At 49.3% G+C, this 24,096-nt stretch overlaps 3 protein-coding genes across 26 annotated transcripts in view; 2 read left to right on the plus strand and 1 right to left on the minus strand.

Annotated features, from left to right (window-relative positions):
- The window catches only part of ANAPC13 (anaphase promoting complex subunit 13), a 259,639-nt gene extending 250,055 nt beyond the window's left edge, over positions 1–9,584 (plus strand). The window contains exons 1-3 of one of the 3 annotated variants that reach the window (XM_054074083.1): positions 6,484–6,569; positions 7,675–7,800; positions 9,123–9,584. In XM_054074083.1, coding sequence (XP_053930058.1) covers positions 7,702–7,800; positions 9,123–9,248 — 225 coding nt within the window. In that variant the 5' untranslated portion in view covers positions 6,484–6,569; positions 7,675–7,701 and the 3' untranslated portion in view covers positions 9,249–9,584. Of the gene's footprint in view, positions 1–6,483; positions 6,570–6,632; positions 6,982–7,673; positions 7,801–9,122 lie in introns of those variants that run through there. The other 2 variants (XM_054074084.1, XM_054074085.1) reach the window with 2 other exon arrangements.
- The window catches only part of CEP63 (centrosomal protein 63), a 77,874-nt gene extending 67,634 nt beyond the window's left edge, over positions 1–10,240 (minus strand). For 3 of the 15 annotated variants that reach the window (XM_054074041.1, XM_054074047.1, XM_054074039.1), the window contains exons 1-4: positions 6,230–6,390; positions 4,954–5,036; positions 2,890–3,070; positions 1,682–1,777 (exon numbers count right to left, since the gene is read on the minus strand). In XM_054074041.1, the coding sequence (XP_053930016.1) occupies positions 1,682–1,777; positions 2,890–3,070; positions 4,954–4,997 (321 nt within the window). In that variant the 5' untranslated portion in view covers positions 4,998–5,036; positions 6,230–6,390. Of the gene's footprint in view, positions 1–1,681; positions 1,778–2,889; positions 3,071–4,375; positions 4,511–4,953; positions 5,037–6,229; positions 6,392–6,421; positions 6,538–8,563; positions 8,677–10,107 lie in introns of those variants that run through there. The other 12 variants (XM_054074034.1, XM_009570190.2, XM_054074040.1 and 9 more) reach the window with 10 other exon arrangements.
- Positions 10,241–12,180: 1,940 nt separating this feature from the next.
- LIPH (lipase H) lies at positions 12,181–23,991 on the plus strand. 8 transcript variants are annotated; one of them, XM_009570171.2, is made up of 10 exons: positions 12,181–12,321; positions 16,121–16,488; positions 17,185–17,293; positions 17,390–17,491; positions 18,481–18,570; positions 18,932–19,099; positions 19,890–19,985; positions 21,123–21,234; positions 22,684–22,857; positions 23,777–23,988. In XM_009570171.2, the coding sequence occupies exons 1-10, from the start codon at positions 12,270–12,272 to the stop codon at positions 23,847–23,849; spliced, it is 1,344 nt and encodes a 447-aa protein (XP_009568466.2). In that variant the 5' UTR covers positions 12,181–12,269; the 3' UTR covers positions 23,850–23,988. The 8 variants fall into 8 exon arrangements, with proteins under 8 accessions (XP_009568466.2, XP_053930026.1, XP_053930030.1 ...); XM_054074051.1 differs by having other exon boundaries at positions 17,185–17,491; positions 23,777–23,990; XM_054074055.1 differs by lacking the exon at positions 18,481–18,570 and having other exon boundaries at positions 23,777–23,989.
- The last annotated feature ends 105 nt before the right edge of the window (positions 23,992–24,096 follow it).

Genomic DNA, 24,096 nt, shown 5'->3' on the forward strand with positions numbered 1-24,096 from the left:
GAACACACTGAGGTTCTGGCCACAACGCTGTATTTCAGCCTCAGCAATTTAAGCTGATCCGGCAACGAACCACAGCCCTGCTTTGCAGCTCATCCACAGTTCCAGTGGGAACATCTCGTGAATGGAGACTGTTAGCCATACTGAATAGCAAGGTGTTTCAAATGAGGACAGACGCCTTCTGTCATCAAAGCAGAGTGTACCAAATTAACTGGTGGCTTACAGCAAGCAGGAGCTAAGCCCAGCCCTCCAGAGGATACAGGTCAAGGCACTGCTAGCTGTACATGCCATTTAATTCTCTGCAGCCAACAAGTGGAGACAGACAAAGAGTTAAGGCATAAAGGTGGAATACACCACCTCCAGGACATGGCACATGTACCACCTTGTGGTGAAAGATAAGCATAGAATCAAAGAACGGTTCTCAAGGCGGAAGCTCTCATTTGTGAGATGAAAGCTTTGCAAATACTTTCAAAAAGTGTTTCCTCAGTTAACTTAATTTTTATTAAGTGTCCTAAGAACAATATCCCTTGAGTGAACAAAATCCTTACTAACAGAATCTGACTCAACAGAGGCAGAAAGAAGATGACACTATGTACCATTCATAGATCATAGAATGGTTTGTGTTGGAAGGGACCTCAAAGCCCATGCAGTTCCAAAGCCCTGCCACGGGCAGGGACGCTTCCCACTAGACCAGGCTGCTCCAAGCCCCATCCAACCTGGCCTTGAACACCTTCAGGGATGGGGCAGCCACCACTGCTCTGGGCACCCTCGGCCACGGCCTCCCCACCCGCACAGCAAAACATTTCTCCCTAAGATCTCATCTCAATCTCCCCTCTTTCAACTGAAAACCGTTCCCTCTCATCCTGTTCCTGCACTCTCTGATCAAGAGCCCCTCTCCAGCTTTCCTGGAGCCCCTTTCAGCACTGGAAGCTGCTCTAAGGTCTTCCCGAGTCTTCTCTTCTCCAGGCTGAACAACCCCAACTCTCTCAGCCTGTCCTTGTACAGGAGGTGCTCCAGCCCTGGGATCATCTCCATGGCCTCCTCTGGACCCGCTCCAACAGTGTCATGTCCTTCTTGTGCTGAGGACTCCACAACTGGACCCAGGACTCCAGATGGGGTTTCACCAGAGCAGAGCAGACAGGCAGAATTCCCTCTCCCTGCTGGTCCCACTGCTTTAGATGCAGCCCAGGGTACAATTGGCTTTCTGGGCTGTAAATGCACATTGCCAGCACAGTGTGCTCAATCCCCATCTCCTGACCTCCTACAATCCAGGCCAGTCACACGAGTGCCCTTTCATAATTTCACAAAATGCTGAAGAAGCAAGCTGCTGCTTGTATCCATGGCACCTTCAGCACAAGCACTGTATGGCCAGGATGGGTGAACCCATGAAATCTTCACAGGAAACTTCTGTCAAGGTCTAACACACGAAAACTGTAACCATGCCCCTACAACACATCTCACTCCAACAGTTCTCCACCACCAAGCTCCCCTGAACTGCCAAAACCAGGCCTTGTGAAGCATAAAAATACTATTCTGTCTACACTCAATGCTCTTCTTTCTAAGAATATGAGGAACAGGAGGTCTTAAAATTGCAGCATCTAAACAAAAGCAATGACGCAAAGTATTTCACCCATCAGATCATGTGCCAACGGGGGACTAAAAACCAATCTTCTCTTAGACTCACCTCCTCCTGAAATTTCTTCAGCTGTTGTTCATATTCTCTAACCATCTCCTGTCTGGCTCTTTCCACGTCTTCTAGCTGGTGATGCAACATGGCAACCTGAATGAAGAGTTAAAAAGCAAACAAATAAAACAATAAAAGATGATTTTACTGTCAGCAGGCACTGGCATTAGCTCTCATTTCATCCCTACACACTGCAGTAGAGTGGTAAATCACTATTAAAGGAGCCTAATCCTGGACATTTCAGCAGGGTCACTCACTATGAACCAGATTAAGTCTATGTCTCAGTCTCTGGTTGGTGGGGCCAGAGCTGTTTCTGTTCTGGCCTCTTCTTTGGAGCCAGCTTCTGATTTTCATTTTTGGGGATGAAGCTCACAGTGCTGGCTCATGCCAAAAGGCTGTTTCTATCCAGTACAGCAAGAAATTCTCCACAAGCATCATTGTGATCCCAAGCCACCTACCAAGGGAAAGGAAGGCCATGCCATTATCCTGCTATGCTCGGTGAAGCGGAAATTCCAAATAATGCATAGAGATGAGAGGGATAAAGAAACGAGGCTTTGAAACTCACAGTGAAGACTGCCCTTACATTGACTCAACTGCTCTTGTGACTCTTTTCTGGCTTTTTTCTTTTTTCACCCCATCTTTTCCCATCCCCAGCCCAGAGCAGACACCTTTCTAACTGCAGGTCTGAGGAGAGCAACCAATAAATCAAAATCACCACAGAAAATCATGAGTAAACCAAAAGCATGAATGTGCTCCCGGAGTGACTTCAGCCTCAGTTTCCAGCTCAGTTTTGAAATCAATGTTCACTTGTGGTCGTAGGAAATATTTCAAAAGTGTCTTGAGAGAATGCAACTGATAACGATAGCCTCATGATAAAAATGACTATTCTTGAAAATAAAAATCCTGCGGCTTGACTCCAGATTTAATAACTTGGTTACAAAGACATTACTTCCAAAGTGCTGCAGACCAGCAGAAGAAGATGAACAAGAAGCCTCAGAATTCTTACCCCACTGCTGCTTCAGCCTGTCACATGTGTCAAATTTGCTACATTTCCCACCAAATTACCAAAAAACTACAGCAATACTTGAGTAATTTTGAGGATGTAGTACAGTTGTACAGGAAACCAAAAAACCCAACTGCTGGCTTTTAACCCAAAAAGTCAAAGCAACTTCCTCACAGAGCTGCCAAAACACAATTTGAGGCAGTACCTCCTTATTTTTCTCATGCAGAGCAGCCCTGACAGAAGAAAGCTCCTGCTCTTGAATGCTCAGACAAGTTTCCAAAGCCTGCGTCTGTTCTTCCCACTCAGATTTCTTGTGAGCCACCATGATGTCAATTTGCTTCATCAGCTCCTGCAGCTCAGCCTCGCAAGAAGTCAGGAACCCACCACTGGAAGGGAAAGAGCTTCAAGTTGCAAAGCAGGCACCAACCAATGTGAATACAGCATTCCACACCAATACAGCCAGAGCCTCCCCACAGCCTTCTCTTCACCAGGCTGAACAATCCCAACTCTCCCAGCCTGTTCTTGTACAGGAGCTGCTCCAGCCCTCATCTTCATGGCCTCCTCTGGACTCGCTCCAACAGCTCCACGTCCTTTCTGTGCTCAAGACTCCAGAGCGGGACCCAGGGCTCCAGGTGGGGTCTCACCAGAGTGGAGCAGAGGGGCAGAATCCGCCCCCCTCCCTGCTGGTCCCACTGCTCTGGATGCAGCCTGCACATGTAGTGCTTTGCTTGCAGGGAAATGCAGTGGGCACGAATGTGTTCACCCTGCTCTCTAACACAGCATCTCACCAGCAGTATGCTCCCAGCACCTGGCACAGACCTAGATGTGGCAATGACTGATGAAGGATAGTTGTGAAATCCCGATGGGAATAAGTGACCCACTCACGTTAAATGTAGGGATTGTCTTCTATTCAGAGATAAACATAAACACTTATCCCTTTGCCTCTGCTATCTAAGTTAGCATGTCTCATTCTTATTTCGTATTTGCCTTAATTGCTCTCCAGGCAGAGACATTTTCTACCAAACTTCAGTCACCAGAGAAATCTTACAGCCAAGCCATTGGCTCCTGAAAACAGAAGTTTATCACAAACGCAGACAACCCCCTAAGCAGAGGGGACTGGATGACAACGTGATAATGAAGAATAAAACACTCACAATCCACCAGGGAGAGCATGCTCCCTAGCGACGCTGCCATTTCTAATGTGGTGCACTCATTATTGAAGCCAATCCTACCAACTCCTCTAAAACTTCACAAGCTGCTAAGCCAGGGACCACACAAAGGCTCGTAAGACACCGCCCAAGAGGACAGTGAACTCCACAGGGATCTTTACCCTTTTAATTTGCCTGTCAAACGGGAAGCACTGAAAAGAAATGGAAATCAATAGGTTAAGGGACTGAAATTTCTCTGTTCCCCCAGAGCATATGCACACTTCACAACTTGGCAGATTTTCCACAGGAAAAGAAGTACTCCTTAAAGGAGCCAAAATCCGTTAAATTTGAAGTTCACTCTGTCCTGTAAGTTAACCAAAAATCAGCAGTTTTTATGCAGAGCAAGAACATTTCCTTCACAGCATCTGCTGATCTAAAGCTAAGTCTAAATGTGACTTCTGCAATCAGTTATCTGTAGAAGACGCGGTACCAGTAAACCTGAATCACATTCTCACAGATGACTATGAAAGTGGCATCACTGACCTTTCCTTTATGCTTGTTTAACACATCAACCACTTTTTTCCATTATTGCCACCACAGTCTCTCTCTGGCATCCAAAAGTCCAAATACTTTCACCTAAGACTGAGCACTAGGGATTCTTCAGAGATGGACGGGACTCTGCAGTTTCAACATGAGCAGAAAACAACCACATTTTCAATTAAGTGGATAACAAAGTCATTAACCTAGTAAGTCTGCTACAAAAAACTTGTTTATCCACACCTCGAATAACTACTGCTCCTGAGGCTAGAAGGTAAGAAGGGTTTACAAAAACAACAACAACAAAGAGGTAAGGTTTTCAGGAAGATGTAAAATTAAATCCTTACAATTTTAAGATAATAATACCCAACAAGGGATTACTGCAAGGCCAGCTCAGCCAGTGACTGTGGCTGTGCCAGCTGATGGCCAATGCACACTGCAGCTGTCCACCAGAAAACAGACTCCAAAGCCCTTAATGAGGCAAGCAAAGCTTTGTCTGGGACAGGAAGATTTGATTTGGACTAAGAGGGAAGGGTAGAACTTCACCTGTTTAGAATGTTGGCTGTATTCTGTTGCATACCTACCTCCCCTGCTCATTCCTTTGCATTCCTTCCAGTAAGGCCTCCATCCTGGTGGCTTTCGCAGCAAGGGAATTGCACAAAAGCAGCTGCAGAACAAGTCCAAGTTAAAATAAATTACAATCAGCACACAATCACAGGTAAGGAAAACAACGACCACCTTTGCAAACTTAAGAGCCAAATACCATCAAATCAAGGATAACAGATTTTCTGCAATGCCACCATCCAGGCTCTCGATCGGCAGGTCCCTCTGTGAGAGGCCAGGATCAGCTCAACGCTAGCAGCTCCAGTGCTATGAGGAGCCAGGGAGCACCTGCTCCTGCTTCTCTGAGCCTTTAAGCCCTGATCCCAAGGAAAGACACCTGAATCTGCCAGCCTGGTGCACTTCCCAACCTACCTAGGTTTGGGATGAAAGCCTTAAAATTAGACACCTCTCACCAGGCTGGTTGACTTAGTGTCATAACTGTGACCCCTCGAGCTTGCATGATCTACAAGTTACAGGCAAGTCTCAATCAAAGAGTGCAGGGACAGGCTAAGCTGAAAGAGGGGAGATTGAGATGAGATGTCAGGAAGAAATGTTTTGCTGTGAAGGTGGGGAGGCCCTGGTCCAGGCTGCCCAGAGCAGTGGTGGATGCCCCATCCCTGGAGGGGTTCAAGGCCAGGTTGGATGCGGCTTGGAGCTTTAAGGCCCCTTCTGATCCAAAACATCCTATGATTCTACGAGCTCTAGAGCAAAGCTCCACCGGGAGAGCACAAGGGGAATAATCACTGCCAAACTAGCCAGAGCTGGCCCATCACTTCTGACGCTGAAGAAAAAAATAAATTATTTGGCAAATAAGAGGTAAAACTTCTACAAATCAACATGGTTGAGCATCACAACTCAGGAAAGAATGGCAGCAGTGAGGTCAAGTAGAGAAAACCTGTCAATACAGAGGAAGACTTGAAAGCACTGCCCACGAGTGAAGTGTTTTCTGTTTGGAACCTGCAGCAGGACACAGTGCCGGCTGCAATCATAGAGTCGTTTAGGCTGGAAAAGACCACTGAGATTGAGCACAACTGTACCCGTCCACTACTAAACCAGATCCCCAAATGCCTCATCTGCCTGCGTTTTAAACTCCTCCAGGGACTCCACCACCTCCCTAGGCAGCCTCTGCCAGTGCCCGCGAATTCTTTCGGTGAAGAAATTGTTTCTAATACCCAATCTAAAGCTGCCCTGGTGCAATTTGAGGCCGTTCTCTCTTGTCCTGTCATTTGTCCCTTGGGAACAGAGCCCAGCACCCACCTCACCACAAGAGCTGCAGAGAGCGACGAGGTCTCCCCTCTCAGCCTCCCCTTCTCGCCGCAAGTCCCTCAGAACCCCGTTCTCCAGCCCGTCCCCGGCCCGGTTCCCCGCTCCCCGGCCCGGGACGCGGGTGCAGCCCCAGCAGCCTCCGAGCGACCCGCGCGTCCCCCGCATCCCTCCTGCCGCAACCACCTGCGCTCCCGGCTCCCGCGCCCGCTCGGACGGAGGGACGAACGGACACCCGGATGTTTACGTGCCCGCCCGCCGGGAAGCCGTTGGGGGCTGGCGCTGCGCCTGCGCGAGGAGCGCGGCTGCGCGGGGCGGAGCGGGCAGGGAGCGGGTAGGGACCGGGGGCGAAAGCGGGAGCGAAAGCGGGAGCGAAAGCGGGAGCGGGGCAGTTCCGGGCCCGCGGTGTCGGGGGGCACTGGGAGGCGCACCGGGGACCAGTCTATGCCGTTCCCCGCCGAGCCTGGGGCGTGAGGGCAGCACTGGTGACAGGCAGGGCCTGGGATCTTCTCCAGAGCCCAACAAAAGCAGTAGTTGGAATTGGATGATCTTTAAGGTCCCTTCCAACTCAACCGTTCTTTGGCTGGAGAGCTGCCTAGAGAAGGACCTGGGGGTGTTGGTTGACAGCCACCATGAGCCAGCAGTGTGCATGAGTGGCCAAGAAGGCCAATGGCATCTTGGCTTGTGTCAGAAATGGCGTGGACAGCAGGTCCAGGGAGGTGATTCTGCCCCTATACTCGGCACTGGTGAGACCGCACCTCGAATCCTGGGTTCAGTTCTGGCCCCTCACCACAAGAAGGATGTTGAGGCTCTGGAGCGTGTCCAGAGAAGAGCAATGAAGTTGGTGAGGGGCTGGAGGACAAGTCTCACAAGGAGCGATTGAGAGAGCTGGGGTTGTTTAGCCTGGAGAAGAGGAGGCTGAGGGAAGACCTTATTGCTCTCTACAACTACCACAAAGGAGGTTGTGGAGAGGAGGGAGCTGGGCTCTTCTCCCAAGTGACAGGGGACAGGACAAGGGGGAATGGCCTCAAGCTGCACCGGGGAGGTTCAGGCTGGATATCAGGAAAAAAATTTTCATAAAAAGGGTCATTGGGCACTGGCAGAGGCTGCCCAGGGAGGGGGTGGAGTCCCCATCCCTGGTGGTATTTAAAAGATGCGTAGACTACGTTCTCAGGGACATTGTTTAGTGGCAGATAGGAATGGTTGGACTCGATGCTCTAAGAGGTCTTTTCCAGCCTAGTGATTCTGTGATTCTATGATGGTGTTTGGATTAGCTTGGACCTATGGGCCCCATTTTGATGGATTGTAAAAGTCAAGGTTTTCCATAAAAGTTAAAGCTTACCATAAATTGGATCGAAACTGGAACAGTCCCACAGCCCGGACTCTGGCTGCCTGGCTGGGATGTGGGTGTTACAGACAGGCTCTGCTTTGTGCCCCAGGTTTAGCTGTGAGCGCCCGCCCCAGCAATGGACAGCGAAGTGCAAAGGGATGGCAGAATCCTGGATCTAATTGACGATGCATGGAGAGAAGATAAACTGCCTTACGAGGATGTGGCCATCCCGCTGGTAGGTGAACTGCTGATATCGATTGTAGTCAGAACCAGTGTGTGTGCTGCAGCCCTTTCCCTGAAACATCACGGACAGCACCACTTGTGAAGCAGCTGCCCACATGGAAGGTTCCCCGCATGGGTCTGACTCTTTCTCTGTCCTATGCGCCAATCCATGCATATGAGGGCAGGGATGTTTGTATCCCCTTTCCCATAACCTGGGTTGGAAGGAACTTCAGAGCCCATCCAGCTTCACCCGCTGCCATGGGCAGGGACACCTCCCACTGGATCAGGCTGTTCCAAGCCCCATCCAACCTGGCCTTGAAGCCCTCCAGGGATGGGGCAGCCATCACTGCCCTGGGCAACCTGGGCCAGGGCCTCCCCAACCTCACAGCAAAACATTTCTTCCTAAGATCTTATCTCAGTCTCCCCTCTTTCAGCTGAAAACCATCCCACTCATCCAGTCCCTGCACTCCCTGATCAAGAGTCCAGCTTTCCTGGAGCCCCTTTAAGTCCTGGAATCTCCTCTAAGGTCTCCACACAGCCTTTTCTCCAGGCTGAACAACCCCAACACTCTCAGCCTGAATCATACGCTGTTTTCAAAAGAGCAAAGTTTTATTTCCCTCACTCTGGGATTTCCAGAGACCTAGAACACGGAATTCCTGCCCAAATGGTTTCTGGCAGAATAACATGCACTCAGCGTGACTGCAGCGATACAGCAACACAGAGAACTAGTCGTATAAGGAAGGAAAATGAAATCTCAGTTAAACCATATTTCTTACCATGTGGTGAGCAGCCCTGCGTCACATTGGGTAGGGGTTTCTGACTGGTGCAGTCGATCCAGCCCAGCCAGACCTGAGTTTGGCATGCAGAAAGAGGAAGGCTTTCTCACCTGCTATAGGAAAGTAACCTGTTTCAGACCAGTTGTCTTAATAACAGCTATAATAAATGCAGTACCTGTGTTCTTGGCAACAACAGAAGAAACACATTGCAAACAAGCAATGGAATAATTGCATTGTGCTATTATTTACTTATTTTGCATTGCTCTGTATTCTCCTTTCTCACTGCCTGTACAGGCTGAGTGCATAGTGAGGTCCCAGGGTCCTGGAAAGCCAATTTACCTTTCAGATTAAGCACCATGGTTGTGTGAAAAGAATATTGTTCCTAATTGGGCTTTGAAGTATTTTCAGGTTGATTGGTGTATAGGATACATATTGTTCAGGTGCTTGCTCTGGGCTTGTTGGTGAACCTTTGTATTCATCCACATGAAGTCTTAGTAACCTGCTCCCTTCAGAAAGCATGTTACGTGTGGAATGGATTGTCCCTGTCTTTTGTTCTCAGAATGAGCTTCCTGAACCAGAGCAAGACAATGGTGGCACAACCGAGTCTGTGAAAGAGCAAGAAATGAAGTGGACAGATTTGGCGCTCCAGTATCTCCATGAAAACGTTCCACCTTCAGGAAGCTAGTGAATCAGTGAGATTTCATGCAGCGGATGCATGAATGCAATATAAAAAGTGTTCTTCAGCTGACTATTGCTGTCATAAGCTTTGCCGAAGAGGAAACATTTCTGGAAAAGGCTGGGATTCAGCCAGTGGTTCTGATTACCGTGACCACACACAGTTTAAAATGAGTGTGAAATAACAATTACTATCTGACACCCCAGAGTTGGTATCAGAATGTTTCTCTTATGTCAGATTATTTCATATATTTTGTTAAATTATTCTTCAATTAAATTGTTCTTAAGTGCCAGTTATGATATTACATGTTTTCTACATGTGATAAAAGAATTAGTTTTTACTGTCTTAAGTTGTCGCTGGTGCCAAAGCTCTTGATGGGATAGTTTCACCTCTGAAGGTTTATGCCATAAAAAGTATTCCTGTGTATTCTATGGCTAGAGTTCAGTGTACCAAAACAAGTAACCACAGCTGTCTGTCACCATCTTTAACTGGTGTGCGGCTGAGGGAGGTTGCGTGGGGTAGGCATGGAAGACTGGTCAATAGGATTCCAGTGAACATGAGTGGATACTGGAACCCCTCATCTCTGGGTCTGATGGTGGATGGCATTTCCAGTGCTGACATCCTAGGCATGTTTGCAATTTGCATACTGCAAACAGACAGTCTAGCTTATGCTAAAATGGGAGTTACTCCAAATCACTGTCTTTTGAGGGATGACTGAGAGTCAGAAAGAAGAGCCTGACAGTCCCAGTGTGCTAGCTGCAACACCAATAGGCACTTGGATGAGCTGTCTCCGGTGGCAAATGGCAATCTGAGGAAAGTGATGGGGAAGAGAAACAAGTCGGGTGAGCTTCAGGCTATAAATCATTACCTCATTCTCTGCTGAGAAGAAAGGCAAGGCCCTCTTGATCATTCCATCTCATTTTATCTCTGATTCTCAAATGTCTTTTGCAATAGGTAAAAGCCTTCTGTTCATCTTGTGTGTTTCACTATTGGACTGGTTCCTTCACACCACTGGCAGAACTTGCTGAGGAGAAAATATTTTGACAGAGTTTACGATTATTAGTAGAGGCGGGAAAGGAACTGGAAGGAAAACTGTTTCAAATTATTTCCTTTTGCCAGAAGAGCAATGAAGCTGGTGAGGGAGCTGGAGAACAAGTCTTAATGAGGAGTGGCTGAGAGAGCTGGGGTTGTTTAGCCTGGACAAGATTAGGCTGAGGGGAGACCTTCTTGCTCTCTACAACTACCTGAAAGGAGGTTGTGGAGAGGAGGGAGCTGGCCTTTTCTCCCAAGTGATAGGGGACAGGACAAGGGGGAATGGCCTCAAGCTCTGCCAGGGGAGGTTCAGGCCGGACATCAGGAAAAAATTTTTCACAGAAAGGGTCATTGGGCACTGGCAGAGGCTGCCCAGGGAGGGGGTTGAGTCACCTTCGCTGGAGGTGTTTAAGGGATGGGTGGATGAGGTGCTGAGGGGCATGGTTTAGGGAGCGCTAGGAATGCTTGGACTCGATGACCCAGTGGGTCCCTTCCAACCTAGTGATTCTATGATTCTATGATTCTGTACATCAGAAGAAAAGCCCTTTCCTGGAGCTCTCAGCTTCCAGGCCCCACAGAAGTTTTTTGGTTTCTTTTCTCAATGTCTGTCCTCTTCAAAATAACAACACCCAACTTTTGCCTATGTGGTTACCAAACAATCACAGCACAGCATGTGTCCTGTAAGACTGATCGCTGGTCTGCATGGGGTTAGGGAGCTCGAGATGCTTGTGAGAAACCCTGTGCATTTCTGATTACAATCCTCTCTGAGGCATGAGCCGAGCCTGCACCAGCACGCAGCACACACTTGTCCAAACAAGAAGGAGCTGCAGAGAGCCGGCAGGTGAAGCTAAGGATTAACCAAAGAGTTAGCAAAGTTAAAAAGCTTAGTAGGTACAGCATGGACCACGGAAACACCTATGCAGGTCGAGGCTGGAAGAGTTCAGCTCCTTCTTTTGAGGGAGGATAATCACCAGGGGAAAAGCAGAGCCTGTCCTTAATGAGGTCTTTCTGATCCTCCCCATGTTCCCTTTCCCTGGCCCTACGTTAGAAGGATTTGCTAAGAAAACATTAGGCAAAGCTACCACACAGCTTTCATCCAGCAGCCACTCCTGCTCTCTTCCCCTCCGATCTCTCACCCTTTTAAAAACTCCCCACCACCTTCCTCTTTCCTTTTTGCCACTCAATCTTCCAGCTCTGATTTCAGGCTTCTTTTCCTGCCCCTGACAGTCATCTTTGCATCAGCTATTTTCTTCCTCCTGTCCAGCAGGGGGGAAAAAACCTTTTCTTACTTGAAGTAGTTCCAGCAGTGACGCAAGGAAGCGTGGTGGGAATGCCAGATGTACAAGTGGCATCCAAGAAAGCAGTTGCTAGGCAGCTCAGTTGAGACCCAGATTGACTCAGACTGGGACCTTCCCTTCATCACAACATAGTGCTCTGCCTCCGCCTCCTCCACCCGAGATGATGGGATCTGTGGCTTAGAGAGGATCCTGGGTTACAGTGCTCAGGAGAGCTGAAGGGACATGGGAAAGTAGGGATTGTCATGAATGCTGCGAACTTAGGGCCCTGGGAAACCAAGCACTGGCCCTGCCCAGATGCTTATCAGCCTTGCCGTGACACCTACACTCCTCACTGCCTTTCCACATTCTTTGCAAAAGACAAATAGACAGGCACTCATTCCCTTAGTTTCAACACATGAAGTGAAACTGCTGCTTACAGCGTGATACCGAACCATTTGTGCCTTTGATTAGTCATCCCCAGGGCAAACTATATTTGAAACACGGAAACCTGGTGGACTACGAGGCGCCCCACCTTTTTAAGAAGCAGCTGTAGTTGTATAACTAAGGACTGGTCTTCATTCCTTGGCTGGTAACTTCCTTCTTTCACCACATCTACGGTTGCCGGCAGAAATAAGGGAGCACACCGCTGTCACGCACAGTGACAAAGGAATGGTGGGGTCCTGAAGATCTTGACCTGTAGCAGTTCCATGTAGAAGTCCATATGCTGAGGCTATGTGTCGTGTTCATCTGCCTTTGGTGCAGGGTGAGAACAGGTAAGAAATCAGCCTTTTGTTTTGAATGTTTCTGTCAAATCTAACACACCTTTGGGGAAACATGACTGTTACCGACCCTTTGCATTACAGCTGCTGCACAGAGGGGTTCACCAGCAGGATGTGTTCTGGCACTGCAAATCATACCGGTTACACAACCGCAGTCAGCTCAGAGTTCCAGTGTAAAACCAGAAGTCATTTTTATTAGCTTTTCTTGACTTTGCAAACATTTATCCTGTGTAAGTACCATCCATCGACACTGAAAATGTCATCCGGAATCTTCAAAAAAGAATGATTTCTTTTCCGCAGTCTCTTGTACAGCAGCCATCCAGGATGAACTGCTGTTGATGAACAATAAGCGCCATTTGATATCCTCACAGCCCCATTGAGCACCAACCTATGTAACAATAAAAAAATGTACCGCCTTGTGTTAGTGTACTCATGGGACCAAGTCGAGTTATAGCTCTCTGCTTTGTAGGGACAACAAACAGCTTTAAAAAAACCCACACAGTGCTCTTATAAACACTCACTTATTCATCAGATTCTCTGGAGTAATCTTGGGGACGCATTTTGCTTAGTTGTTCAATACAGAAATGTCAAAATAGTGGAAAAGGAAAATTGTGCAAAAAGGCACCAATGAAACCCAATGAGATGCTGAAGGCCAGGTTAGGAGGCGGAAAAGTAGTGGAATTCTTCAATAACACTCCTGAGAGTTTGCTATGTGGAACTGGGGCGCGCTTGAAGCTGAAGACTTCATTATTGATGAGTGAGTCCAGTGTGTTGAAACACATTGTAAAGCCCAGGGAAGGTGACAGTGGTTTGAGCACCAGTAGAACTGCAGATGGAGAAGCAGCAGCACCTTTATCCGAGGTCCTTGCGAGGTGCTGGGTGGCTGAGCCCCTTGGCAGGCTCCGTGTGGCACTGCTGGATCCCCAAACTATGGCAAGAACAACTACAAATCTGACCAAGTCACCACTGACCCACAGTGAAAATCTGTGGGAATTTCACTTTGCAAGAGTTAAAAAATCCAGCTGCTACTGTATTCATGCAGGCAGCCTCAAGATCACTGCCCCAGAATGCCACTGCTGCAGACCCTGCCTGTCTATAGGATGAACATCCAGGACAGCACAAGAAGCCTCCAAACACCATCTCCAAGAAGATATGAGAGACCAGGGGAATGCAGGCCTGAAGCAGCACTGACTGCAGTATATTTATACCACAGAGTCTGCCTGGGACTGTTCTCAGGGCTGCAATGCTCCCACCTGGGACTACAGAACTTTAGAATATATATACACATACATATGGAACTTCAGAACCAACTTACTTTCTGCTGAGGCAGCGCCTCAGAAGCTGATCCCATGCTCAAAACAAGTAATGTCCTACTCCCATATGGATTTAACAGCTTGGAATGCCCCCTGCTACAGCGCTATGTTGGAGCAATTCCCCAGGAAACTAGTGTTTGCTGTCCTGTCGGAAAACTGAGCAGAGGGAGAAAAGTTCACTGCCCGAGGCTGCTCTGCAAGCAAATGGCCAAGACAAGGCTGGAAGTGATCTAATGGGATGCTGGGTTAATTGCCACCGTTATACACTGTACTTGGAGGGAAAAGGTCTGTTGGACACAGGTCAAGTACAGCACCAGGCTGTGAATTTCCACCTCACTTATTTGCTTGTGGAGTGGGATTCACTGTGCTTACCAGAACGACAAGCAAAGCCAGGACACCTGGCTGCCCTCATGTGTTGGCTTCTGTAGCACTTGGATCTGATTCTGTTAACCAAAATCCAACAAATCTAACAGACTTCGTGCAGATAAAACAAGGCTTTTTAAACAGTTCCTGTGCTAAGCATTAGCAAATGCCAATCAGCTCTTTAAAAGCTCTTCCTCACTAGAAAGTTTGGGCTTTTGCAGTGATGAATCCAGTGCTCTTCTGGGCAAGTCTCAGCACAACACAAGAGATACAGGAACAAATTAAGCAACCAACGCAGTCTTGCACAATATAGAAATAATTCTTGCCTGGCATTTCTGCTGCTGTTACTACAGCTTCAAAAGTGATAAAGATGATTAACAGTACTATACAATAATACTATACAATAACTAACCCAATTTCTAGTTGTTAGTAGAAAAATAAACAGAATTGTATTTGTTTATGTCGCAGTAGCGCCTAGAGGACAACCACTCAGTGTCACTGTGTGTGCTGAGGTATCCCAGCAAAACCTGTTCTCTGTTGGTTCCTTTGCCATCTCCACATGAGCAATATCACACGAGAGCTCCTGCTGCACAGGCATGGTTGGACTCTGATCTCAAAGGTCTTTTCCAACCAAGTGATTCTATGACTCTCTCCAGCATTGTGGCACTGAAGCCATGTGGTGAGAGCAAGCCGGCCAGCAGACAGCCAGGGCATGCCGGTCACCTCCGCTCTCGCCAGCAGGACCCAGTGGCTGTTTCACCCAATGTTCCCTGGTCCTGGCAGAAGATCCCTTTTCCACTGCCCAATCCCACTACTAGTACATTTAGCACAGGTTTTATACAGGAAGGACTGCATGGATTTCAAATGTTAAATTTATTTCTGAATTTACGGTTGCAATTTAAAATATCCAGTTGGACTTCACTGCGGCATCCTTTTAGCCTATTAACTTTTATTTCTAGAGCTCCTGGGGCTTCTTCAAAGTAATTAGCAGAACAATGGCAACTGAGCAGATTATTTTATGTGCTGGGCACCGCATTTATAACGCTCTCACGCTCCTGATTTCCACAAGAGGAGAAAAGGGAAAGTAGAAACTGTGTGCGTTTCATCATTTAGAAATTAAAATGCATGGGGTACTGGGGATTTGATCGAACACAATTAGCTTTTACAGCTGCAGGTTTCCTAACCTCCCTCGACCTGCTGCACAACCCTATAAGCGACACAGATCAGGAAGACTTCTCCAGCAACTGCAGACTGAACAATTACTGCAGCCCGTGGAGTGTGTGTGAGACTCTTTGTCCCACAAGGCTCTTCAACAGGATTAAAGGGATTTGGGGAAAAGGACTGTGAGCCAGGAAGAGGCTGCAAAACCTGTGAGGGTCTTCAGAAGCAGTGTCTGTCTGGAGACAGTTACTCCACTCCCTGCCGACGCCCTGCTGGAGATTGCATTGGACTCTGAAGGCTCTGCCTGTGTTCTGCTGGAAAAGGAATGAACAAAGACAGGCTTCAAAGTGGCAGAGACCGTCCCGTAAAGCAACACTTACAGCTACTCTTCATCTTTGTATAAAGCGGTATCGGTAACATCCCTCATGCAGTCGAAGGGCGCCCCACCTCGCAGGCTGCATCTGCAAATACAAATGAAGCGCTGATCTGCCCCTCACATCAGCAAGGTCCTCCATACCTGTCCGCTCCAGAGTGGAGTTACACACCAACCACCAGGACAGCTCTTTATCCTAGAACCCATTCAGAGCACCTGGGTGTGCTCTCACACCAACACAGCACCCATTCTAATGGTCAGTCTCCACTACCTTCCTCACACCAGTGGGAAGCTGCCAGTGGAAGGAGGACTGTGCTCTTTCAGGGAATGCGGGTCCTTTTCCACCAGGCAGCTTTCCAGCCCCTCTTCCCGAGCCTGGAGCATTGCCTGGGGTTGTTGTGACCCAAGTGCAGAGCCTAGCTTTTGGCCTTGTTGGACCTCACATGATTTACCTGGGTGCATCAACCGGGTCTGTCCAGATCCCTGTGTGGAGCCTTCCTGCCCTCAAGCAGATCAAGGTAGAATAGGTCAAAGCAAACACATCGGTGTTAACCTCAGGATTGCTCCTCTGTGCTCCTTCCAGATTCCGGGGACGCATGCCCTGCATTCACAGTGCTCAGCCTCAGCGATGCTTTGAGAGGGACAGACCTGAAAGTGAAGCTGCTGCTCTACACCAGGCAGAACCCAAACTGTGCTGAAGAGCTCAATTCAACACCCTCCATGTATCTAGATGTGACCAAGAAAACTACCTTCATCATCCATGGATATCGACTCACAGGCTCCGCCCCAGTCTGGATCCCTGACTTGGTACAGCGCCTGCTTTCTGTAGAAGACATGAACATCATCGTGGTGGACTGGAACCAGGGGGCAACAACCCTCATCTACAGCCACGCTTCTGGAAACTGCAAAAGAGTTGCTGAGGTTTTGAAGAAACTCATTGATGAGATGTTGGTAAGTGGAACGCTGGATATCATTGTTAACACACACTATGTAAAGGGCACAAAGAAAGCGTTTAAAACCAGCAGGATGTCTGGGAAAAGAAACTCCTAAAACAGAATACATTAATTTTTGGAAGTACGGTTATACTACAGTGCCGAATTCCACTCTCAGACATGGTACAATGGTATTTTGTTGCAATGTTCTGTTTACATTCCAAGTCTCTACATTTCTACATACAAAACTCTATGGACATGTTTTCCCATACACAGAAACTCCATTTCCACTTTCCATATGTCCAAAAGTCAGCTTATGGGGATCAGCTACAAATTGGGAATCCTCAAAGCTGTTGCACAGGCAATGACACCACCAGATCATGAGGATCATTAGTGTCTGCTAATGCTTTGTAGGAACCCCATGTGGGCAACAGAAGTTGCACTCACAGGGCCCACGGACACTCACTTCCATCCAGCCCACAGCCACTGCCCAGGACAACACAACCATCCCCTGAAGTTCTCCCCACAGCTCTCCCAGACAGGTGCTTCTCCATGAGTGCCAGGTATACGGTGGGAATACCAGAGGGGGAATATTTACACAGAGCCAAACACACTGAGAGCAAAGTAGGGAGGCACATTTACATTCCTTGTCCTGCTATTTTTTATGCCCTTTATGCACCTAAAGTCTGTGGCCACGAGTACTTTTAACTCTCAGGTTGACGGAGCATCACTCGACTCCCTGCACATGATTGGAGTGAGCCTGGGAGCGCACATTTCTGGCTTTGTGGGGCAGATGTTTGACGGGGCACTTGGAAGAATCACAGGTAAGCCCTTCCTCCCATCAGCCCTTTTCCTTCGGGGACAGCTGCTCCGCGTGAGCTGCACTGGAGGGATGCCACGTGCACGGCTCTGCGTTGCAGGCCTTGACCCAGCAGGCCCCTTGTACAGAGGAAAGCCACCCAGTGAGAGGCTGGACCCTACGGATGCACAGTTCGTGGATGTCATTCATTCGGACACCGATGGTATGTGACCTTTCTGCTCTTTCCCACTACAAGGAAACCTAGACACTGATGGGGAGTAGGGGAAAGCAGGCACTCGGGCAGGCAGCAGTGCTGGGAGATCCCTGCTCCTTTGGCCCTGGACGACAGCAGTCTCCTTTGCTGGTGCTCCAGGGTTCTGGTTTGCCTACACTGTCATCACTGGTTCCTCGGGAGCTGCTGGTTTATTTGCATTTTGAAACATGATGCTGTTTTATAGCAATTATAGCCCTGTGGCCCATGAAGTATGAGGATGTCAGCATCGGTGCAGACAGAGCCCAGTCCCACTGGAGCAGTGCCACATGAACATTGTGCTGCAAGGCAGGCAGTGTCTCAAAAGCTTGTCACACAGCTCAGTGCTGTCCTTGCACAGCAGATCAGTTATCCTTAACCCCGTGGCTCCCTGCATGATGCTTCCAGTTTTCATCCCACCTCCTGCAGGCTAAACCTTCCTACGGGGAGATCTGGCCTCTCCCTCGGCCCTCTCCTCTCCCAACCGGTACACAGCAAATCTCCCAGTGTGAGCCAACCTCCCACTAGTATTTGGCTTTCCCACTTCATTGCTGCCTCTCCTCTCAGCCCTTCCAAGAACTCAGACGTCAGCAGCACAGCAACACCCAGTGTTTCGCATCCCTTTCCTAAATTTTGCACTGTCACACGCACAGTTATTTTATTTTAGGTATTCAATACCATTGCTAAAGTAATAGAATCATAGAATGGTTTGGGTTGGAAGGGACCTTAAAGCCCGTCCAGTTCCAACCCCCTGCCACAGGCAGGAATACTTCCTACTGGATCAGGTTGCTCAAAGCCTCCTCCAACTTGGCCTTGAATGAATGACATTAATATTCCTGCACAGGCTGGCATCTTGGAGCTAAATAACTATGGTTTTTTTTCACTTAGTTTCTTCTGTTTCCTCCTTCTGCATTTTACAGTTGAGTATTTCCTTCCCCCACCTTGATGTCTTCTTTTGTCAGGACTAGGTTACGGAGAAGCATTAGGCCACATAGACTTCTACCCCAATGGCGGGGACGACCAGCCTGGCTGTCCACTGACAATATTTTCCGGTAACTAATTCTGCCTTGAATTGCACAAGCACCAACAAAAAGTTCCCAGTTAGAAAAGAGGAGAATGATCCATAGCTGGATCCTCTGGAACTGTAGTAACAATAGGAACCAGTATGTTTTTAAAACCAAAAAGGACAAGAAGGAACGTAAAACAGGCATAGGCAGTGCTGAGCGTGCTCTGCGGGAGAGGCCTGTGTTCGCTTACTGTCCCGCCCCAGTCCAGTGCTCCCCAGCTCAATATCTGCGTTCAGACTGGTCAGGGGCTGTCTACCGCTGTGTCACTTCTTACCCATGCATTAATCTGGTTTTCCTGAAGTGTGAGGGTTGCTAACAACACATTTCTCCCTTGTGTATGATTAAGGGTTGCAGTATTTTAAGTGTGACCACCAGAGGTCTGTTCTCCTGTTCATGTCATCCCTGAAACAGAGCTGCAACATCACCGCCTACCCCTGCAGCTCCTACCGCAGCTACAGGCATGGCAAATGTACCAGCTGTGAACCCTTTTGGCCTCTGCCATGCCCCGTTCTAGGTGAGGATCCAGGGAAGGTAAAGGTGCCTTCCTGACAGAGCTGCCGTTACTGTACCTTTGTGTGTGACAAATGTTTTGCTAAAGGAGTGGCACGATGCGGGGCTTTGCGAAAGCGCAGAGAAGTTACTTACATTGAGGCTTTTGAGAAGGTCTCTCCTTCACTTCTGCAAGGTTACAAGCCTCTGCTGCAGGCAAAAGAGGCCCAAGAAACATCCTTTCTCTTTGTACAGTCACATCATGTTATGATCTGTAACAGAAATCCCCACACATAAAGGATCCAGAACAAGGAAAGCCAAAGACTTGGGATCTTTACCCTGAAGTCACAGAAACAATGACTTACACTCCATCAGCTGGAGGGACTGAGGCATATTCTTGCTAAAACAGAGTCTTTTCTAAGACATTTACAGCACCACAAACCCCTCCTGCCTCTAGAAGGAACGGCAGAGAGGGTGAACAAAGGGCATTCTGCCTTACTGCCCGACCCACAGAGGGGTCTCAGCCCAGACATGACAGCCCAGCTTCAGGGTGCCCTTTCCAAAATGCTGATGCTTTGACATCTCCTGAAATAACTTGCAAAGCTGAGGGGCTGGTTTGCGTTCCGCACTGCAAAATGAAATTCTTCTGGACTACGGCTTGCAGATGTGGATACAGATAGCGTGTCACAGCACTACCCTGCAGCTAGCCAGCAATGGGCTATTGCTCAAACACTTGCTTCGTTAGTTTCAGCAATTTAATTGCTTATATACCTGTGCACTAACCCTCTGTTCCATCTCCAAACCATCATCTGTAGGTTATTATGCCTATGAGTGGAAGAGCTACCTAACACAGCAAAGCCATCTGGGATCAAGCATGTTTTTCAATACAGCAGACAAGGAGCCATTCTGTAGTAAGTGACTAAGAAAGCTGAGGTGATTCTCCTTTGTGTGTTGCTGCCTCCAACAACAGCCAAGCAGAGATGGTTTGCTGCTATCGGCATCATAGCCAGCGCTTTAATAACAAAGCCAGTGGCTGCTGGATAAAATTGTGTCCATCTGCAGCCTTGCCATTGCATCCCTCACCCCCAAACCTCCTTGGTGCTGAGAAAGCCAGAAACCAGCTCTTCTCTGGAGATGTGCAAGAACCAGCTCCTCGTGCTCTCTGTGCTAAGAAATTTGTTGAGCACGGGGAAATCATAGAATTAGAGAATGGATTGGGTCGGAAGAGACCTCGAAGTTCATCTAGTTCCAGCCCCTGTCATGGGCAGGGACACCTCCCACTGGATTGGGGGTGGGGTGGAGGCTCGCCCCCCGGGAGGTGGGATGGGGCAGCCACCAGTGCTCTGGGCAACCTGGGCCAGGGCTTCATCACCCTCACAGGAAAACATTTCTGCCTAAGATCTCCTCTCAATCTCCCCTCTTTCAGCTTCAATGAAATGTAAAATGCAACATCAGAGGTTTTGTTCCTAAACTGTGTTTCAAAACAGTGCACTACACTTTTGTGCAAGTGCAAAGCACATGGAACAATGAGACGTGCTCTGAGCTGAACAAGTAGAAAAGCTGCCCTGGAGAGAAGGAAAATCACCAGCATACCAGGCTGCGGGAAGGGATCACGCCCTGAGACCCAGTGCTGGCTGGGAAGAAAATTTAGTGACTCACAGCTCAAAGCAAAGAGCAGACAAATGAGAGATGCTGAGGCGAAGGCGATCAGAGGTGGACAGGAAAAAGAAAAAGCCACCTGAGCATGGTGGTGAAAGGTGGTGTAATGAAAGCTGCATGGGAAGACCGTATTGCGTGCCACTCATGTAACCCTGGCTCTAGTGCCTTCCCAGACAGCTCGTAATAGTTGTCTTGGACACCTCCGCAAAGGAAGATGGCAAGTGAGAAGGAGAAAGTGATTTTAGAGTTAAATCGGACAGGTTGTGTCAGAGAAGCACGTGGGAGATGGACAAGCTCCACTGGCAGATCATCTCCCCAAGGGCAGGCAGCTGTGGGAAGCAGAGCCAGTGAGCCCAGTTTAATGGCCCTCACTTTCTCTCTCACTCCAGTTTATCACTACTTTGTGGACATTATTACATGGAACAAAGACACCAGGAGAGGCACCCTCAGCATTGTATTAGTGGATGAAACTGGGAAGAAGGCAGAATCCAAAGTTAATCCGTAAGTCTTACTGACCAGGTGATCCATAAACATTAGCAAACCACCGGGTACAACTGCATCTGAGAGGAGGCAAGATCTCCTCCTCTCATTTCTCTGCAGATACTTGGTAGCACAGATGCCTGAGCCCTTCCTGGCCCTGGGAGCTTTCCCAGACACCCCAGCACACACCAGCTGGCAGCCCAGCCCCTCGGTTTGGACCTTTCTCAATCATCTTAAAGACAGGAGTGGACAACCTCAGCCAGCTGTTCTAGGCTCCCTTTAAAGCAGGGGGGTAAACACGTCCCCCTCTTTCCTTTCCTTTCCTTCCTGTCCCAGGAAGCGTTCCTTTCTAGCTCTGGGTACCCAAGACAGCTGGGATGAACTTGGGCCTGAATATGTAACATCCAAATCAATTAATTCCACTTGGAGAGGCAAATTAATAACTGATGTTTCTGTGAACATGCGAATTCCTGATTGATCAAAGCAGACTTCAGCCAAACCAGTCCTGCTCAACTGGTTTTCCCAAGGGCAGGTTCCCCTGGCCACACCTGCTTGCACTGGAGCAATCTGCACAGCTCCCCAGGACTGCACGGCCAGAAAACTCACAAGGCTGACACATACCAGGACAGCTAAAACTCGTCCTGCTTGTCAGCCCTCCTAAAACTTCTGCTCAAGGCCACTCATTTTCCACTCACATCCGCACTCCTCACCTTTGCAAGAGAAGCCTTGAACTACGCCCACACAACCAGCTCTATAAAGAATGTGTTCTGTGGCCACACAGCTCTGCTGCTCTTACCCCAAGGCAAGTGCATTTGCATCTCAAGGTGGCACTGGCCACTTGGTCAAAATGGACTAAGGTCAGTCCCCTACACCCTGCTCATCTTTAAACCCATGCTCCTTTTCAATCACGAGAGTCTGAATTACTCTCTGTTAATGCCGGTCAAGGCCACGTTGTTTCACAGGCACTTCTGCTGCATTTGCCAGCAAAGAACTAGCAGAAATTCAGTTGGGGCATTAATACCCTCAAGGCACATCAATACCCCAAGGTAGAGTATTCCATCTGTAGAGCTGCCTCAGCTGTACAGCACCGTTACAAGCAGGTTTTTATGAACAAATTCTGCGGGCTCTGCAGATGACTCGGTGCTCAGCTCTGCACAGGCAGCTGGGCACAAACATCTTTTGGGTCCAGTCCACTTAGGTTCAAAGTGGAATCACAGGGATTCTGGTTTGGGACCAGAGCAAACAGCATCAGAGCTGTGTTCCCACTCCCACCCCAAACAACTGAGTGCCAATGTGGCTGAGCGGGTCACACCTGAAGACATGAATCCATACCCATTCCCTGCGAATCAGGAGCCAGTCTTAAGCTCAGGCCTCCTCCTCCCCAGCACTGTTCCTAATATTAGACTGAGCACATTGAAACCGGTGCTGTTCCCTCAGCGACTCCCTGACGCCTCGTCTGCTTTATCTTAGGGAAGCCACAGCCTTCCAGCGGTTCAACCAAGTCACTTTGCTAATTGGATTCGACCAGGACTTTGAAAACGTGGAAAGGATTTCCTTGATGTTTTCCACGGGATCCGTCATCGGCCCAAAATTCAAACTCAGGATTCTCCAAATGAGGTTGCGGTCGCTTACAAATCCAGGAAGGTAAGCAGGGGTTTACAAACCATATCTGTCCTTGCAAACTGGATGGAAGTACCTGGGTGGGGCCTTGGGCAGCCCGATCTAGTGGGATGTCCCTGGAACTAGATGATCTTTAAGGTCCCTTCCAACCCACTATCTTCTGTGATTCTACCTGACTCTCCCAGGTGCTTTTTCCGTAAGGCAAAGCAAACGATAACATAGAACAGCATGAACATGTGATCAGGGTACCCCTGATACCAGCAGGGCTTGAAGTCAATGAATGGCAGAACCAGCGAGGTTGGAAAAGCCCTCTCAGCTCATCCAGTCCAACCACCAGCCCCCCGCCCCCCCTCCCCGCTGAACCACAAGTCCCCAAGTGCCACCTCCGCAGGTTTTTAACCCCTCCAGGGATGGAGCCTTCACCACTGCCCTGGGCAGCCTCTGCTAGTCCTTGACAACCCTTTCCACAAAGGAATAATTCCCGATATCCGATCTAACCCTCCCCTGGCACAACATAAGGCCGTTGTCTCTCATCCCATCACTTTTGCCGGCCTCTTCTCCCAAGTGACAGGACAAGGGGGAACGGCCTCAAGCTGCACCACGGGAGGGTCAGGCTGGATATCAGGAAAAAGATTTTCACAGAAAGGGTCATTGGGCACTGGCAGAGGCTGCCCAGGGAGGGGGTGGAGTCCCCATCCCCGGAGGAGTGGACAGACGGGTGGACGAGGTGCTCGGGGACGTGGTTTAGTGGCAGATAGGAATGGTTGGACTCGATGGTCTGAGGCCTCTTCCAACCTGGTGACTCTGTGATTCTATGATTCACTCGTTCCTGTGACCAGAGCCCAGACACTCCGCCCCACACCCTTCTTGCACGAGCTGCAGGGAGCGGCGCGGCCTCCCCTCAGCCTCCCGTCCAGACCCCACAGCCCTCCCTTCCCCGCAGGGCTCAGCTGTGCCGGTTCGACCTGGTGCTGCCCGAGGGCGCCGCGCGGACCTTCCGGCCCGTCCCGTGCTAAGCGGCCGGGGCTCCATCGCGGCGGGACACATCGAACAGCGCGGATGCGAGACATTGGATCCCTCCACGTCCGCAGCCCCGCCCGCAGCCCCGCTCCGCAGCCCCGCCCACAGCCCCGCTCCGCAGCCCCGCCCGCAGCCCCGCCCGCAGCCCCTCCCCGCAGCCCCTCCCCGCAGCCCCGCCCGCAGCCCCTCCCCGCAGCCCCGCCCGCAGCCCCGCTCCGCAGCCCCGCCCGCAGCCCCGCCCGC

This window comes from Cuculus canorus, chromosome 9, assembly GCF_017976375.1.
Source record: "Cuculus canorus isolate bCucCan1 chromosome 9, bCucCan1.pri, whole genome shotgun sequence".
NCBI lineage: Eukaryota > Metazoa > Chordata > Aves > Cuculiformes > Cuculidae > Cuculus > Cuculus canorus.